General features: G+C 45.7%; 1 protein-coding gene across 1 annotated transcript; it reads right to left on the bottom strand.

Annotated features, from left to right (window-relative positions):
• Nucleotides 1–5,947: 5,947 nt before the first annotated feature.
• LOC130719447 (uncharacterized) lies at nt 5,948–6,436 on the bottom strand. The gene has a single exon (XM_057570075.1). It carries the CDS (start codon nt 6,434–6,436, stop codon nt 5,948–5,950), a length of 489 nt encoding a protein of 162 aa, XP_057426058.1.
• Between the last annotated feature and the right edge of the window lie 9,726 nt (nt 6,437–16,162).

Genomic DNA, 16,162 nt, shown 5'->3' on the forward strand with positions numbered 1-16,162 from the left:
TTTATGGTGCAGCATGAGTTGTACCTGTTATATATATATAGTTATCGGGGTATGTCTGGAGTTTTGATTTAAGTCCTCGTTGGACAAGTCTTGTTTTAATTTCAAAAAAAAAATATACTTGTTTTTCCGTTGTTAGTTTATAATTGGTTACTAAAGTGGCGTCCCGAAAGTCGGGGTGTTATAGATTGCGCCTAGCTGCAGGCGAATTCCTGTGTAGTCTGACATGATGGGATGTAGGAGTCAGGCGTTAACAAAGAGGCGTTGAATGCATATGGATTAGGGCGCATTCAAGCCTTGCACGTGGATCGAGGAAAATTCATTGTGACAAAGCTTAAACCGTCACAAAATCTTAGCGGATTATCAGAAGGGAGTTAGAGATGAAATTTTGAGAGGGAATTGATTTCGTCACTAATAACGATAGCAAGAAATACACAAATCCCAATGTAGTTAGTGTTTTTCGTAAAAATAAAAAACAAATCGCCAATAGCAATGGCGTTTTTATTTAGAAAAAGAAAAAAATTAAAACCGCCATTAGAATGACGATATTAGTCCCCGAATGATAGTTCGAGTGGTAAGAGTTAGAGGAGATATGAGTTGGAGTGGGGAGGTATAGAGATCAATCCTTGGAGATGTACCTAAAAAAAGAATGAAGAAACTAAAAAATGAGGAAAAGAAACATATACTATCAATGGTATTCACGATTTCTTTTAAACATTAAAAAGAAATATGATATTGTCAACATTGGTGATAATTTTCACTATTTTGGTAAATATTTTAAAAGTTACACTAGATGTAACTAAAAACAACTTTGCAATAGATTGCTAAATAATTTTTTTACATCGAAAAGATAAATCACACCCTTAAAGAATTGATTCGTGGACGTCCCCATCCAATTCATATGTCCCCTAGCTCTTACCACTTAAGCTATTATTCGGGAACTGCTGAATAAATTTTTAAATCTACAATCTCAAGGTAAAAAAAAGACCATGCTACAAGGAATATGTTCTATCCTGAGAACATAGAGATGAGGTATGGTACCTAGAGTCAGAGGATTGCGATGTGAGAATCTCAGAGAGAAAAGATTTAATTGCTTAGAGAGAGAATATAACTGAATTTCAAGCTTGTTATTTCTCAAATGAGCTAAGAGTCATTTACAATTGGTTACCGCCCCTATTTATAGGCTCGGGGTTGGGCCTTGTGCTCATAACCGTCCGTAGTGGGCCAGTTGGGCCTCTCGGGGGAGGCCCAAACTCTCTGGCTCACTTACCACCCTGAGGCAAGCGCCTCTGGGCGAGGGCCCTTGGGTCTCGCCCAGTCCACACGACACTGAGCTTGAAGCATGAGAGCTAAGAGTGTCTTAATAATCAAAACTAACAAATTCCAAAGCCTAGTGATCAAGAATGATTGCCAACATGGCATAGTAAGTAAAGCAAAAGCTAATCTCTGGTTCGCTTCACAAGCCCCTTCGTGCCTACAAGTCCACAGGTAGTCTTGTGGCGTCGGTGCTTGGTCCTCTCGCCCAGTCCCAGCCGTGTCCGCCGTGAATCATGGTTGCCTGACACGTGTAGCCCACTTGTAATGTACTGAAGAAGTGCGAAGGTCAGTGAATCTGCAGAATCCCAACCGCTGTCCTCGAAACGTCCCCTCAAATTATGATAAAGCCTGCTAATTTGAATTTCAAACCAATCGGTTTCAACCGTTGTAACTCCCATTTAATGCGTTGTTCCCATCCCCCAAAATCCACGTTGGGACATGATCTCCCACAATCTTCCACACGCGGCCACGATCCCAACCGTTACTCCTCTTAACCTCTTCATCCCCTTTTTACCCCATCATTCGCCATTTTCGGAATCCTCATATCCTGCGAAAGAGCTTAACAACCTAGCACCCATTCTCATCCTCATTCTTACTTTGCTTTTAGCGGAAATGACTTCTCAACGCCGTTATAAGAAATCCTCTCGTTCTCAAAGCAACGCCTCTGCATCTCCGTCCCCAGTTGCCCTTCCCCCTCCTGGAGGACTACCCCTTGGCGACGAGGACATCGAAGCCTTTTGGCTCCGGGTGTTTGCCACTCTTCCAGAGCCCACGAACCAGACCCCCACCCAGGAGGTTGTTTGTCAGCCTTCCGAGCAGACCTCCGACGACTCTGTCATCGAGACGGCTCGCCAAGCCGGCGGGCTCTGCTACGAGAAACTCCTTGAGGACGTTCTTGTCACCGGGAAGTGCCCAGGCGACCACCGGCCTTGGCAGCACCGTACGGTTGATCACGGGGTGAAGAGACCTCATTTTTTTATGTATACGAATATTTGTTCCTTGACCTGGGAATCAAGCTACCTTTTTCTCCTTTTCTTCTACAAGTTATGGGGGAGATCAACGTGGCTCCGTGCCAACTTCACCAAAACGCCTGGGCCTTCGCCCGGTGTTTCGAGATCTTGTGTAGCGCCTTCGGTATTGAGCCAAAGGTTTCACACTTCTTCTACCTCTACGTCGTGGAGCCGAAGTCCTTGAAAACCCAAGGGGGTTTCCCTGAAATCCCGCACAGGCCAACAACGCCTTCACCCTTACAAGAGCAACGTCAAGATGGGTCCCGGGTGCCGATACTTCCGCATAGTCGTGCATCCCACGTACCCTGAAGCCTTTACCCTTCGGGACGGGACTGCCCAGTTCCCTTTCTACTGGACCAAAACCCCCCGCGTCGTTCCGCTGCCGCCGGACGCGTCACTGAGTGATGAAGATAAAGTCATCCTTAGCTTTCTCGCCGACCTTCCTGTTCTCGAATCATCTCAACTGCTTGAAGTCGCCCGCAAGAACACCCTTTATTCATTCCTAGGTTAGATTGTCCTTTTTCACCGCAACATTATATTCCCTGTGGAGTTTATCACTTACTCATATGTTTTTCTTGCTTCTCTCAGGGGAAATAAAGTGTACCAAGGCTGAATTGGAGCGTGCTCTCACTGCCAAGGTGATCAAATTTCCCCCCACTTTCAACACTAGTGGGGGTAAGAGAAGACGCGCTACTGGGGATGCCGGCGCTGAGGCCTCCGTTCCTCTTCCCATGAAGCGGGTCAAAACGTCTATTGATCCAACGCCTGGAGCCACAAGCGGCATTGCTCTCCCTAAGGCTGGCGAGGCAATACCAAGCACTACCGCTCCTGAATCCGGCGAGCCAACACCAGGTGTCGCTGTCCTCCCTTAGTCTGGTGGGGCAGCGTTGGATGTTATTAATGATGCTGCTCACCCCTCCCCTTCAAAGAAATCCCTTAAATCCAAAAAGGCTGAGACCGACGAGGACGGAGGGGGCGGAGCCGCGATTCCTTCGTTAGAGAAGAAGAAGAAAAAGAAGATCAAGAAAAACAAAACCGGCGAGACAGCCATTCCTCGCTGGAGACCGGTTGGCGAGAACGACCCAAACCCTGAAGATGGGGTAGGGTTTCTGCTCCCCCCTAAGGAAACTTTCGACAACCAGGGTGCAGCCGAGGATTCCGTTCCTGTCGCCCTCCATCCAGACCATCTGACTCAACAAGCTGAAATGGATTCACCCCAGGCTTCGCCCGTTCATCAAATGAGTCGCGACGATGAGGATCAGGCTCCTATAGCCCTGCCATCCCCTCACCACTCTTCTCCTGCTCCTAGCTGCCTGACCACCTAGGGAAAAGAAAGCTCCCACTTGGACCAGCGACCCACCCCCATCAACTTTATGTTGTCCGATCCTTTCTTCGGTGGTTTGAAAGATGCTGAAAATCCCGATCTCGATGGCATGACACAAGAAGCTATTTCGAGCCTCCTCCGCGCGGGGTGCCTCTTTGCCAAGCTATCGCAAGATTCGGCCTCTGCCGCTGAAGTTGAGGAGCTCCGACAGAAAGCAGAGAGTTATCGTATTGCCACGCTCGAGGCGTACAACGAGCGTGACAGGCTGCTAACCCAGGTGACGACCCAGGTAATCAAACTGAACAACCTGGGTATCGAGATGAACCACCGCGAAGAGGACTTACTTGCCTACGAAGGGAAAGTGGATGAACTAGAGGATGAGCTGAGGATGAGCGGAAGGAAGAAGAGGCGAGGGCTGAGGCGATTGCTGCGAGCAAGGCAGATTGTGACACCAAAGATAAGGAACTTGCGTCCTTGCGTAGTGATTTGGCGACATCGGACGAAGCCCTCGCCGCGGTGAGAACCCAGCTTGAAGCGAAAAACAGGGCTATCGCGGAGGCGGAAACTCGGGCGTCTTCTGAGGCCAGGGCCCTTAGAACGAGGTTGGAGATTGAAGCTGATGCTGAGGCCGTGGAAGAGCGTGGTCGCGGTTTCTTCCTTGCTAAGGCCCAGGTCCAGCACCTTTACGAGGGGCTGGATCTTAGCGGGATGGGGGCTTTCAAGAGAGTTACCCCCGAGTGTTTGCTCGGTCCTGACGATCCTCCAGGCTTCAATGCAGAGTATTTTCTAGCTGCTGAAAATGCAAGGAAAGAAGAAAATATTAATGCAGTTTGAATACTTGTAATTATCTTTCCCTTACAACTTTTGTAACTAATATTTCCCTGTGGGCTAGCTATTAATGAAAGTTTGTTGTGGTGTTACTCTGCCTTCTTCTATTCATCGCCCTGCCGCGTTTTATTTTTTGCGATTGTTTACGATTTGAGTTTGAGTTTCATGTAGCGATTTTAAATGTGTGCCAAAGAAAACCAGGACTTTCGCTCAGCTTTGAACGGAGGCTTCGTTCACACCATTTTTCCCGTAAGATCAGGTGTGGCCTTGCAGTTTTGTCCTGGCGAGGACTTATAGTGGCTGGGGTCCCAATGGCCATGTGGGTTGCCCGAGACTTAGCCTAGTTTTGAATGCTCGCCCATATTTCGGGTAGGCTTTCGCTCGCCCATATTTCGGGTAGGCTTTCGCTCGCCCATATTTCGAGGAGGCTTTTGGGATAAGAAGCTTATCCGCACACGTCGCCAACGAGTGATTAGCGGTTCGCGCTGGACTTTCAGGAGCAATCCTCAGACATCAAGGTCATGTTGGGATCGCCACCTTCAGGGAATTTTTCCCACCGGGCGACCGTGACAATTCAGTTTGTGAATTAGGAGTATTGCTGAGAATATCCTTTTGTATTTGATTTGTAAAAAAATTTTACATTTTGAGGGATGCCTCATTAAAAAACACCCGTAGTGGAGAAAAAGAGTGCATCTTTATTTTTGTCCTAATTCCTGCTTTTACTCGTCGCACCCCTGCCTCATCTTCTGCCCCCCTAATCAGAGCACCACGCCAAACACTCCATCCTTCAAACCTGATGTGCTCGCTTCCTCCTCTTGGCCTTTGTGAGGCCAGTCCCTTCGCTAGGCCGCCCCGCAGTAAAGAAGATCTTCTTCTAACTCGCCTCTTTGCTTGTCGCGCTTAGCTGGCCTTGAAGGTTTAAAGACCGCCGATCCCACTGGCCTCCAATATCCCGCCTTTCCCTTTTTCTTGCTCTCGCGGCGGCGCGCTCGGTTCTGTTTTCGCACCTTCTCTGGTTTTCCCTAGGGTTGCTCAAATGCTCTCCATCCGCTTTGCTCGATCCCACTCGAACCACATCTTTCGTTACCACCCCATTTTCTCTGCTCTCCTCCTGGCTCGTGCTTAAAAGAGTCGGCTTCCTGAACCTGGGCAATCCCCAGAGCATTGCATCTTTCTGACTCCAATTAAAGAGGTCAAAATTTTCCTCCACCAGTTTCTCTAGGCGCCTCTCTTGGCTAGTCGTGAGCCTGGGCTCAATCGCCAGCACTCCTCTGCTAAATTTGTACATTTCCAAGTCCTCGATTATGTTCGCCCAGCATTCCTCAGCATGGGCATTAGTGAACTGCCCATCTTTTCCCGTCCTACAATCTAACCTTCTCTGACCTTGGATGCTCCTTAGTCTCTCGCTCTTTTGAGCAACCATCTGCTCCAATCTCCCTGCGTTGTTTCGCCCTTGGCCTTGAAAACCCTGCTAACCTTGACCGCCTTTCAAAATCTCGATCTCGTGGCATCTGTGTCCATCACTAACTCCCCTCTTTCCATACATACTAAGGAAATTATTATAGCATTCTCTCGCCCTCCGCTGATCTACCACGATCTTTCCCACCTTACCACAGATTAGTGGGTACTTCACCGCTAGGTGAGCCGTTGAAATTACTGCGCAGATAAGGTTTAGCGTGTTCCGCCCGATGATAACATTGTATGACGCCACAACCTGCAATACCAAATACCTTACACGCAAAAGCTTGGCGTTCTCGTCTATTCCAAAGATCGTGTCTAAATCTAGGTAGCCACGCACCCAGACCTGTTCTCCCGAGAAACCTACCAGAGTATCAGTGTACGACATCAGGTCCTTATCTGTTAGTCCCAATTGCTCGAACGCATCGTCGTAAATAATATCCGCAGAACTTCCCTGGTCCAAAAGTACTCTTCGCACATTAAAGTTATTGATCCTTACCATTACCACCACAAGATCATCCTTGTGCGTCTTGATTCCCTCGAAATCTGCCGATGATATCACTATGTCCGGGTGATGAAAACCGAATGGGGATGCATTCTCTTGCACTGATGTTACCGCCCTGACATGCCTGCGCCTCACCGAAGGTGTGTCACCGCCTCCACCGAAACCTCCGGCAATTATATTTATCGTTCCCACCGGCGGTTCGAGATCTTTGTTGAAGGTTTCTTCAACTCCCTTCTTTCTTGTCGCCAACGTCTCCTTCCTGTCGGCTGTTGGCGTTTGACGACGATCGTCTCGTCTGCGATCATCCTGCTAACGACTCCCTTTATAGCGATTTCCATGTTGTCGATCGCCTTGCCAGCGATCACCTCGATCATTCAACTGTGAGCGTCCCGTCCTGATTAATCTCTCAATCTCGTTCTTTAACGTGAAGCAATCTTCGGTGTCATGACACGCCGATCGATGGTATTCGCACCACTTGACTTTATCAACTGCCGCCTGAGGCGGGTTAGCCTCCCTCTTGCCCTCTTCGACTGCGTGTGTCGCCTTGACTTCCCGGAGCAATTCTGGCAGATGTGCGCTGAGACTTTTGCCCGATTCCTCTCGCCGGCGAGAATCGGCTTGACGCCACGGGCGTCGACTCTCGAAACTTTCCTTCTTTGGGTAGAGTTGCTCCTTTGCAAATTTTTCAACTGACTTGCCCCTCTTGTCCTTCCGCTTACTGCTTTCTCCTTTTACCCGACTTTGTTTACCCGCCGGCGAGACATCCCTCTGGTCGTCGTCCTTCTCCATCTTTGCGCGCTTCCTTTTGAAAGCGTCATCCTCCTCATCTAAGATGTAGGTGTTCGCCCGAGCACGTACTTCTGCCATCGACCGAGCGGGCTTACGACTCAACTTACTGTTCAGCTTCCCCGGCTGCAGTCCATTCTTAAAAGCTCGCGCACAGGCATGCGGTTCCGACTCCTCAATCTTAACAGATGCTGCACTGAACCGCCTCACGTATTGTTTCAAAGTTTCACCCTCTGATTGGCGGACGTTATACAGATCGTCGATCGTTACCTGCTTGATCTTACTCACAGAGAATTGAACAAGGAACTTCGACGAGAAGTCGCGAAAAATTTGTGATAGATCCCCGAGGCAGAGTCGTGAACCAAGTCATCGTTTACCCTTAAATGTCGAAAGGAACATCCTGCACTGCCGTTGAGAACGGCTCGATGATCCTTTGGATCGGTCTTCCCACTGTACGTCTCGAGAACAAGGTTCTTCATGTAGTCCGGGATGGCCACTTCCCTCACCGCTGTTGAGAACGGCTCGAACACCGTGACGGCCTCTGCTTCCCGCTCTCCCTCGTCTTGCTGCTCGAGGCGGTAGTACTCTAACTGTTCCTGCAAGTAATCGTTCCGTTGCCGTATGTCATCAACATTACGGATCAGGCGTCTCCAATCTCGGTCAGTGATCGGAGCCTGAGCTAGCGGCGTTCCATCTCCTGAGACCTCCGGTGAATGTGTCGGAGAAGGTGGAGGAGGCGGTGGTGGAGGCGGAGGAGGAGTCAGTTGCTCAGGTTGCTCACGACGAACCTCTTCCTGATGCAGCATTCCTCTTACACGACGCGGTGGTGAACCGCGTCTCTGCTCCAACTCTCTGTCGCGTCGTCGACGACGTGTCTCCATCAAATACCAATCACAAACTAGGAATTTGGCTGGAAATACAAAAATCAAAGGAAATAATGCAGAAAATCAAACTTCTCTCAACGAAATCACAATCCACGTAGTCTGGGAATCGAAATCTACCGATTCCCACAGACGGCGCCAAATGTTCTATCCTGAGAACATAAAGATGAGGTATGGTACCTTGAGTGAGAGGATTGCGATGTGAGAATCTCAGAGAGAAAAGATGTAACCGCTTAGAGAGAGAACATAACTGAATTTCAAGCTTGTTATTTCTCAAATGTGCTAAGTGTCCTTTACAATTGGTAACCGCCCCCTATTTATAGGCTCGGGGTTGGGCCTTGTGCTCTTAACTGTCCGTAGTGGGCCAGTTGGGCCTCTTGGAAGAGGCCCAAACTCTCTGGCTCACTCACCGCCCTGAGGAAAGCGCCTCTGGGCGAGGGCCCCTGGGTCTCGCCCAGTCCAGAATACTCTCTCTGCAATCTTGGGCATACAATGTTGTGAGGACCCGGGCAAGTATTTGGGTATATCCTCCATTTGGGGCAGATCTAAGGTCAAATCGTTAGATTGGATCAAAGAGAACATTCAGGGCAAATAAGCTAGCTGGAAAGAAAACCTCCTTAATCAAGCGGGTAAAGAGGTTCTCATCAAGGCGGTAATTCAAGCGGTTCCTACCTTTTCCATGGATGTGATATAGTTTCCTAAGTCTTTCTGCTCATCCCTTAACGCCTCTGTTGCAATCTTTTGGTGGAAAAATCAAGGAAGCGGGAAAGGTATTCACTGGCGCAATTGCGACATTATGACAAAATGCAAAAGAGATGGAGGAATGGGCTTTAGAGAGTTTCAACACACCAACCTTGCTAACCTAGCAAAGCAAGCGTGGCGGGTATTACAAAACCCATACTCTGTTTGGGTCCAAGTGCTTAAATCAATCTACTACCCTGACAAAGATTTTCTCTCAGCCAGAAAAGGAAGGACCCCATCCTGGGTTTGGAACAGCCTCTTACATGGTCGAGACTTCCTTAGACGCCATGGTAGATGGGCAGTCGGAACATGGACTAGCATAGACCTATGGGAGGACCAATGGTTATGGATAGGGGAAAGACTGGAGAGTTTCATAAGTGATGCCGCAACTAAGGTCTCTGATCTCATCGACGTCTCCACCAGAAAGTGGGATACCACCAAGATTCGCATGCTTCTGCCACCACCCCAAGCTACAAAAGTGCTTCAAACTCCAGTGAGCATGACAGGGGTGATGGAAAAAATGGTATGGCCCCATACTAACAATGGCGAGTACTCTGTCAAAACAAGATATCACATAGCAAAACTTGAAGCAAGCTCACCTCCCCCCACCTCATCTACCTTCTTCTCCATCCATCCTAATATCTGGAAGCATATTTGGAATACTACCCTCCCTTCGAAAATCAAGAATTTCCTGTGGAAGGCCTGTCAAAACGCCCTACCAGTGAAGGAAAACCTTGCAAAAAGAAGGTGCGCTTCGTCCTATCTGCTCCAATCATCCAGAAACGATGGAACATCTGCTCCTCCTCTGCCCCTGGACCAGGCCGGTATGGTTTGGTTCCAGCCTTCAACTCACAGTGGACCCCTCTAGTGTCTCACGCTTTGACCTGTGGTTTCTGGAGAAAGCAAAGGCTCTGCAATTGGTCTATGAACAAGGCGCGGAAGGATTCTCAACCCTGGGATTCACCCTCTAGTATATTTGGAAGGGAAGGAATGAATTCATTTTCCAATCCAAACCTCCCAGCCACAATCGACCATCATTCGTGCAAAGCTGCAACAAAAGGAGTACATGGAAGCAGAAGCTTTAGGAGTAAGAAGGCTCCTCCAGGTCTGGTTTCACCCACTCTCCACTTGCAGCAGAAGCTTTAGGAGTAAGAGAGGCGCTCACCCTGGCAATCAATTTCCAACTAGCTAAGGTGATCATTGAATCCGATAATAAGGAACTCATCCAAGCTTGCAAAGGGGAGAAGAATTTGGGGGAGGTTCGTGCTACACTTGAAGACATCAGGGTTTTAGCCAATGAAATCCCAACTTGCTGCTTTACTTGGACTAAGAGGGAAGGGAATGGTGTAGCCCACTTGCTGGCTAAGTTGCATATGGAGAAGAGGCTTCCTCCCCGGTGGTTCTCCAACCCCCCCTCCTTCAGTTCTACTTGCTCTGTCCAAGGATACACCCCGGTGACTGGCTCGGTTTTGGAGTTTATAGTCTCAATCTTTCCATTTAGCATTACAACCGATGCTTGCTTTCCTTGCACTTGTCATTCACGGGGTTCTGTCCTATGACCACCTCCGCTTGTGTCCTTTTATAGGTGTCCCCTCCTCATAGTGTCAACTTGAGTATTCAAACTAGGCCAATTTCGTTTGACTAGGCTAGATTTTATACTTTTGTGTTTGATGGCATCCGTGCTCCTTTCTGTATCTTTGGGACCAGTTTTAGAGCCCATGTCTATTTCTCTAGGCCTCCAGGCCTCTTTCAATGACAAGGACTGATTGACAAAAAAAAAAGGTAAAAAAATGACCTTTTAATAAAGGCTTAATCCTCAAATTAGTCCATGTCTTTGTCTCACCGTCTGAACCAGGTCCCTGATCGGAAAAATTTGTGGAATAAATCTCTATCTTTGAAAAACGTATGGAGTCAGTCCTCGCTGGAGCCCGGAGCTCTGGCGAGTGATGAAATGACATGCTGACTCAATAAATGAAGTCGACGTGGGTTTTTTTAAAAAAATAAAAAATACTACACATCATATAATTAACAAAATTAAAGCCTAAAACTAATTCTAACCCTAATTTAATTAGCCAAATTAAATTCCCCCAAATTAACCCCAAATCATCTTCATCTTCAACAAAACCAAACCCATGTTGATCTTCATCAACCTTCACCACCCAGAAACCCACCCCCACCTTCAGCAAGCTCAACAGCCCAGCAACCCCACCCATACCCAGCAACCAAAACGAAACTCATGTTCATCTTCATCAACCTCCCATGTTCACATCCACCTTCATCTTCAAACCCAGCAATTTCTAGACTTTTCCACAAAAAGCACCCAAATTTTCCTCAAAGCACCAACCTTTTCTACTCTGTTCCCCGTCTTTTCTCCAGTCATCATTCCCCTTCCTGAACCCCACCTTCTCCTCCCACTCCTTCTCTCTTCTCCTCCATCCCTCCACCGTCTCCCCTTCCCCAATCCCGAATCTCATTCTCTTCTCAGATATGAGGAACCTCTCCAAAAAACCCCTCGAAGCAACATAAAGTGTTTGGAGAGGAGATCGAGGCGACGAGATCGAAGTGTTTGGGGGCATGAAAGTTCAGATTTTAGATCAAAGCGGCAAGATCGAAGTGTTTGGCGCTTTGGGTCTCATGGAGGTGGGGGTGTGCTGGTTTGATTTGAGGTTCTCTTTCTATGTATCCTTCTCATTCGTTGTTGTTTTTCTGGCTCGGTAGAGAGGGTGAAGATTGTGGTGGTCAGGTCTCAACATTGGAATGAAGTGAAGGCACTGAAGTTGCAAGGTGGACGAAAGTGTGGTGGCTTTGAAGGTTGTGTTTGGTTTGGGTGGGTCCATCGTCGTTTTGCAGCATCAAGGGTTGCTTTCTACCTCAGTGTTGTCGTGGGTAGCCCAGGTGCTTTGCAAGGTTGCTCCCATGTCATCATTTTCTCATACTTAGTTTCGTTTGAGTTTTGTCTGTAAAGTTGCATGCTTTTTGCAACTAATGCTTATGGGCATCCTTTGTTTTTTCAATTCACATGGTGGTAGGATGTTACAATGAGTGAAGTTGGTTTTTTTCGTCAGAATAGTTGAAGATGGGGTTGACGGTGTGTGAAAATGTGGGTGATTGTGTCCCAATCTAGAAATTGCTTTGCTTTCTTCTCAGATCATTCTGCTTTGGAAAAAAAAATGAGGAGGAGATGATATGAGAATTTATGGGTTCAATACTTTTGTGTTCAGTGACCTCATTAAGGAGATGATTTGTTTTTTTTTTTTGCAGTTTTTCTTTTTTTTTTCTTTTTCAGATGTGTAATTTTTTAATTTAAAAGAAATCCACATCGGCTTCATTTATTGAGTCAGCAGGCCATTTCATCACTCGCTAGAGCTCCGTGTAAGACCCTGACTTTAATAAGTATTGTATTACTATTTGAGATAAATAATGAATGTGAAGTTTAGTGAATGATGGGTTTTGTTTGATTGATTATATTATGAGATAGGAAGTTTTTTTTTGAAAACCCTAGCCTTGGGTTGTAGTGGCCGCCAGCCACTTAAAGGGGAATTAGGGGTTTTGCTTTGATTTTTATTGTGTTTAATTAGTAATTAATGAGATTAATTAGGTTGTCTTGGGCTTGGGATAGGAAGCAAGGAAGAAAGAAAAAAAAGCCTAATTCTAGTGTGTGTGTGTGTGTGTGTGTGTGTGTGTAGCCGCGACTACTAAAGGGGGTGAGGGGAGAAATCCTTATTTTTCCACAAAAGCTGATCTTAGAGAGAAAAACCTCCTTCTATTTTCCTTATAACTTCAGAAGAGAGAAAGAAAAGAAAAGAAAAAAAGAGTTGGAGAGAAAGAGAGAAATAGAGCTCGAGAGGGAGAAGAAGAGGAGAAGAACTCGAGAAGAAGAGAAAGAGAAGCGGAGAGAGAGATCAAGGGTGAAGGAGGCTCGAACCAGAGAGGAGCAGCAAGGAGTTGTCTCTTCATTCATCACCTTTTCATCATCCTTTCATACCAAAAACTAAGGTGAGGGAAGATCTGGTACAGGTAGAGTCTAGGCGAATTACTTGATGAAAAACCTATGACTTTATGTGAAAATATGCAATTCTGGATGGGTTATGCTAGGGGGAAAGTATTGGCATGATAAAAGGCTTTCTTATGCATGAACAAGGTGCAATGTTTCTGTTTTTGATCATGTCTTTATGTGTTTCCATGAATCCTTGTTGATCACATGAGAAAAGTTGCCATTTTTCCACTATGTTGCTTGGATTTGTCTTGGATTGTATAACATCCAATGGATCTGAAGTTTTGATGAGATATTATGATGTAACCCTACTGGAATTTGGCTTCAGAACCTTGACTCAACAAGTTTCAAAAATTTGGAAAACCCTGGCCTAAGTGTGCTCACGGCCGATCCCTATTTTAGGGTTTTCGGCGGATTTTTCTTATGATCTTTTGCCCATATATTAGCTTGATGTTTTGGTACTGAATTTTGTATGATTAATATGAGAACATGAATATGTGATAAGTAGTGTTGTTAGGCCGAACCCCAATGCTCCCTAGGGTTAGGTGTTTGATCTTGTTTATGTGACGGGAGATGTTTGTTAAATTTGCCTATTTTGGCAAGGATGTAGGGGAAAAACCCTAATAATATACAATGCATGATGGCTTATTGGTATACTTATGTATTTTGATATTAGTAGCCAATTATAGAGATGCGAACTTCGCTTGCAAGTAGTGAATGATATGGTTATAGTGCTAGGGTATAAGCTATGGCCCATGAGAACGCTGGTGCCGTTAGAGACAAATGGTTGCTTGCACGCGAGAGAGAAACTTTATGGATTGACTGTGTGGTCTCCATGTGATTAACCCTGACAGAGTCATGGGTTAGAGATTGAATGTGTGGTATCCCCGAGAAATGTGGGTTGACTGTGTGGTCCCTTCGAGATTGTTCATCTGCGGATGATCGTGATTGGCCAAGGTGAAGATGGTGGTTGTGTGCTGGTGAGGACGTTAGCCTAACTGAACTATTAGGTTGCTAACTGAGATGTGAATATGTATAACTCCTGTTTATGCATGTGATAATATTATGTGATTATTTGATTTACTTGTGAGGATTGCATGGGATCTGACCCTCTATTATCTGTTATTTGCTTATTGTGGGGGGGGGGGGCAGATGGTGCTGATCACGAGTTCGGTGTATTCTTTGACAGGGAAACTCTGTAAGACCTGGATTTACAGAGCAAGTTAATTTCCGACTCACGCGTAGAATCAGTGTAAGCGTGACAGGAGTTTGATGTTTGAGAAAGATTAATGAAGAAGAAAGTTCAGGAATTGCTTGAGGAATGTTGCGTAGTCGTTTTAGGAGTTAGTGCGAGTCGTCTGCACACCTGCCTTATGGCGAGAGTGTCCAGAACAGGCTAATTTCGCTTTTAAAGCAACGTTTAAGTGAGATTTCAAATCCTTGGAAAAATTTAAAGGTTCTCTTTATTTTTCCTTCGACCAGTGTTTTATTTCGGAACCCTGGACTGTACGCACGATAGTATTCACTTTTCGGAAGTCCGACGACGCTAATTTCTTTGCTTCGAAACCCTAAATTCAATCACTGAATGAAGACTTTTTCTATTCGGAGTTTTTAACGAAGTTTCCGTCCGCGCTGCTAGATTTGTTTCGATGTTTCCAATCTTTCTTCAGAACGAAGTTTTGTCGTCTGACCATCACAGCAAAAAGTAGTTTTTCGGGACAGATTAACTTACACCGCTTTTGGGATTTTAGAGATCGTTTTTCCCAAATGTCAGAGATTTGTTTTGAGTTCTGGAATTCTGTCGCCAGAATCTCTCTTAGAATTCATCGGTGAAGGTGCTGCAAAAATCGGAATCGCGAAATTTTCATTTTTCCCGCGATTTCACCTTCCTATAAATAGTTAAAAATTCAAAAATATCTTCATTTTCTTCCATTGTTGGCCGCGAGCAAGGAGAGAAGAGGAGAGGAAAATTTTTCGCCGAAACTTGACCGATCTTCGCGCAGTTCGTTCCTACTTCAAGGTATCGAGGTAACTAGCTTGATTCTTACATCTGATCACTGTTTCTACTGCGTTTCTTTAGCTGTTTCTGTGCTCAAAGTTTCGAGCTTTTCGTAAAACTGTCCGTTTTTCTTGATTTTTCTGTTGGGGTATCTTATGTACGTGCCCAAGAGGCTAGAACCTTCGTCGGTATTTGCCGATTTTGATCGAGTTGTCAAGGATCTGAAAAACTGATTCAAAACCCTTTTTTGCGCACATTTCGAAACTTTAATGTCGAAAAGTCGCAATCCGACTTCGTGCCTTTAGGATTAGTTGTTACGAATGTCGTTAGGATCGTCGCTGTCAAATTTGTTTTCCGAAGTGTTAACTTTGAGGTTTTGAGCTTTTATTTTGGACCAAAACGCCCCTGAACAGCCGTATTTCGATCCAATCGTCCGAAAATTTTTCCGACAGTTTCTTTGCCTTAGTTTTACCCTAAAACTACCTTGTAAACAGATTAGATAGAAGAAAAAGAGCCAGAGCTCTTTTCTCTTTATGGCCGAGAGCTATTTCAAGGGGGGGGGGAGTTTTTCGTTTTCGAAAACTTGTCTTTTCGTACCCGATTGTTATATTCTGAAGCTCTAACGCTTTGTCTATCGTTAATTGGCTGTATTGTGATCGAGCTAATCGATTTTGTTTGGATTTTTGCTTTGTTTTCTCCGAGGTTCAGTTGAAGGAACTTTGGGTTTTTCAGAGCAATCGTGTGAAGGATATTTAAACCACGAGACTGGAGCAGCTCGAGGTTAGGGCAACTTACTGTTAGTTATGACTGCATGATAGGCGTCGATAAATTCGACATATGCTTTACTTTGATATTGGTTATGATGATGAATTAATGTTATGATATTGTCCATAACTTATGATATTGAGATGTTATTGAATTGTGCGTTTTGACGGGACTTCGGAGTGGCGATTCATTGAACTGGTGATATTTGATATTTCGGGTTGGGGAAACAACCCTAGGCAAGTTCAAACTTGGGGTTTGGGACTTAGCCATTTGTTCATATACTTAGACTTTCCCCGGGAATTTCTATTGGTGGGTTTTTGGAAAACTTAGAATGATTAGAATTTTGGAAAACTAGAGACTTTGGGAAACTTAGACTTTGAGAAATAAACTCATAACTTGACTAATTCGATTCGAGATAATTTTTATTAACGAATAAACATAGGAAAACTAAAGGGGAAAATAATTGCGAAAGACGGGGAAAAGTCGACTTTTGTTGTGGGTTTTGGAGAATTGCTGGACACCAAGAGGGGGGGGGGGGGTGAGCCACGGTGATGATT

Source organism: Lotus japonicus, chromosome 5 (assembly GCF_012489685.1).
Source record: "Lotus japonicus ecotype B-129 chromosome 5, LjGifu_v1.2".
NCBI lineage: Eukaryota > Viridiplantae > Streptophyta > Magnoliopsida > Fabales > Fabaceae > Lotus > Lotus japonicus.